The 2,266-nt window shown below is 49.3% G+C and overlaps 1 protein-coding gene across 1 annotated transcript; it reads left to right on the top strand.

Moving 5' to 3' along the window:
* Nucleotides 1-311: 311 nt before the first annotated feature.
* On the top strand, nt 312-2,114 carry mrgbp (MRG/MORF4L binding protein). Its single transcript, XM_015399538.1, has 4 exons — nt 312-537; nt 1,570-1,691; nt 1,765-1,846; nt 1,921-2,114. The coding sequence occupies exons 1-4, from the start codon at nt 396-398 to the stop codon at nt 2,097-2,099; spliced, it is 525 nt and encodes a 174-aa protein (XP_015255024.1). The 5' UTR covers nt 312-395; the 3' UTR covers nt 2,100-2,114.
* The last annotated feature ends 152 nt before the right edge of the window (nt 2,115-2,266 follow it).

The following is a 2,266-nucleotide window of genomic DNA, read 5'->3' as shown; positions in this document are numbered from 1 at the left end:
TGTTCCAGGTCTGTTCCAGGTCTCTTCCAGGTCTCTTCCAGGCCTGTTCCAGGTCGGTTCCAGGTCTCTTCCAGGCCTGTTCCAGGTCTGTTCCAGGCCGGTTCCAGGTCTCTTCCAGGCCTGTTCCAGGCCTGTTCCATGTCTCTTCCAGGCCGGTTCCAGGTCTCTTCCAGGTCTGTTCCAGGCCTGTTCCAGGTCAGTTCCAGGTCTGTTCCCATCTTCACCACTATCCAGCCTGATGGATCTGAACCATCAGCAGGGCTCAGATGAAAGGAGGGACTGCCAGCTTTTATTTTGTAAATCAGCTTCCGGTAGTTGGGTTCTAGTTCCGGTTCCAGCCTGCTCCTGCTAGCTTGGATCCTCGGAGCTCTCTCTGGTTCTGTCCGGTTCTGGAGATGGGGGAGGCCGAAGTGACCCTCAGTCAGGCCGAGGAGAAGCCCCCGGACTCGGCTCTGGTTCCCGGCGAGGACTCGGTGGTCTGGAGCCATGAAGTGGAGGTGTGTCTTTTCCACGCGATGATCGGACACAAACCAGTGGGTAAGGCTGCTAATGCTAGTTAGCGCCGATGCTAACGGCTACTATTGAGATTAGCCAGAACCTTCAGCTGGTCCGAAACCAGTTAAACCATCAGGTCCGGATTTAAAGAACCTGATCCATCAGACCAGGTTTCTGAATCCAGTCTGCGAACAATTTCAGCTTTTAGATAAAAAATAAAAACATTTAATCCAAAAGAAAACAGTGATGCTTTCATCCATTTTCACATCTTAATATTTAAACAACAAAATCAGGCGTTAAATCCATAAATGTTTCTCTCCTATTTCATCAGATGAATTAAATGAATCATCCAATAGTCTTTATTGGAGGCATCTAGTCATTCAGTCTCTGCCTCCTGCCTGCTCTGTTTTACTCTAATAGTAGATTTTTCTTCCCATAAACTGATCTTTCCATCAGTCTTCCTTTTTTCCTTCACTCTCTTCTTCTCTTCTTCCTCTTCTGTCGTTCTACCTCTGATCTAAAACAGGAACATAAAACAATCAGAATCCCTCCAGACGCATAGAATCGCATCATAAATGATGATGGTGGTTATTATTAGAATTGTTGTTATGTCACCTGATTAAATATTAAAAAGGTTCATCTTCACCATATTTGGAGCTAAAAGTAAAAACGATCTAATAAATGCAGATTAAACAGGCGGTTCTCTTCCTCCATCATTCTCAGATCATGCAGATCTTGTCTCATTCAGTTTTCCTTTTGCTGCTTCTTATTTTCTAGAATGAGGAACTTTTATAGATTCAAACTGAGTGGTAGAAAAGTAGATCTAAGCGTAGAAGTCTATGCTCAGAAATCACAGAATTCCCATAAAAACAGCAAAACAAGCTAGAACTACTGAACGATCTGCAGATAGAAACTAAAGGTCACCGATCAGTTCCAGGAACCTTTTTGTTGAACCCTTGTTGATCCTGGAGAACCAGATTAGCTGTTGGAAAGGGAACCAGCAGAGTGGACTTGAAGCTGACCGGTTCTAGCTGGTTCTGAAGTGGTTCTGATGGAGCCGCTCTCTGTCTGCAGGCGTGAACCGCCACTTCCACATGATCTGCATCCGGGACAAGTTCAGCCAGAACATCGGCAGGCAGGTGTCCTCCTCCGTCATCTGGGACCACCTGGGGACCATGTACGACATGCAGGCCCTGGTAGGACACCCCCCCATAAACACCCCCCCACCACCACCATGCTCTGGTTCTGACCCGGTTCTCTGACCCGCAGCACGAGTCTGAGATCCTGCCGTTTCCAAACACGGAGAAGAGCTTCTCTCTGCCGGAGGAGATCATCCAGGAGGTGAAAGGAGGTGAGAAGCTCCCGGTGCAGACAGCCTTCCTGCTCCATCATTCTGCTGTTCTCAGGTTCCTCATGTGTTTGCAGGGAAGCTGGGCTCAGAGGAGGAGACCAAGGAGGAGGTCAGGATGGACAGAGAACCTCCTGCTACGCATGAAGAAGGTAACCTTCTCCCACTCACCCTTCAGACTCAGGCTGCTCCATCTCAGATACAGACCTCCAGAGCTCTGGGCCTGCCTGGACTGAGGAAGACTGGAGTACCCTGAGAGAACCCAGGTCCCTGCAGAGAGACTGAGGCAACATAAATCCCTTTATTATGGGGGTCAGGGCGCAGAGTCTATGGGGGTCAGGGCGGACGGTCTATGGGGGTCAGGGCGGACGGTCTACGGGGGTCAGGGCGGACGGTCTATGGGGGTCTGGGCGGACGGTCTAT

The sequence above is a fragment of the Cyprinodon variegatus genome, unplaced genomic scaffold (assembly GCF_000732505.1).
Source record: "Cyprinodon variegatus isolate N-32 unplaced genomic scaffold, C_variegatus-1.0 Scaffold1022, whole genome shotgun sequence".
In the NCBI taxonomy this organism is placed as follows: domain Eukaryota; kingdom Metazoa; phylum Chordata; class Actinopteri; order Cyprinodontiformes; family Cyprinodontidae; genus Cyprinodon; species Cyprinodon variegatus.
Note: the sequence above shows the minus strand (reverse complement) of the source record. Positions and strands in the feature narration are given on the sequence as shown.

Coding starts and splice junctions, on each gene's coding strand:
- mrgbp (XM_015399538.1), top strand. CDS start 396: ATGGGGGAGGCCGAAGTGACCCTCAGTCAGGCCGAGGAGAAGCCCCCG. Junction 1,692..1,764: donor TGTACGACATGCAGGCCCTG/GTAGGACACCCC, acceptor TCTGACCCGCAG/CACGAGTCTGAGATCCTGCC. Junction 1,847..1,920: donor CATCCAGGAGGTGAAAGGAG/GTGAGAAGCTCC, acceptor ATGTGTTTGCAG/GGAAGCTGGGCTCAGAGGAG.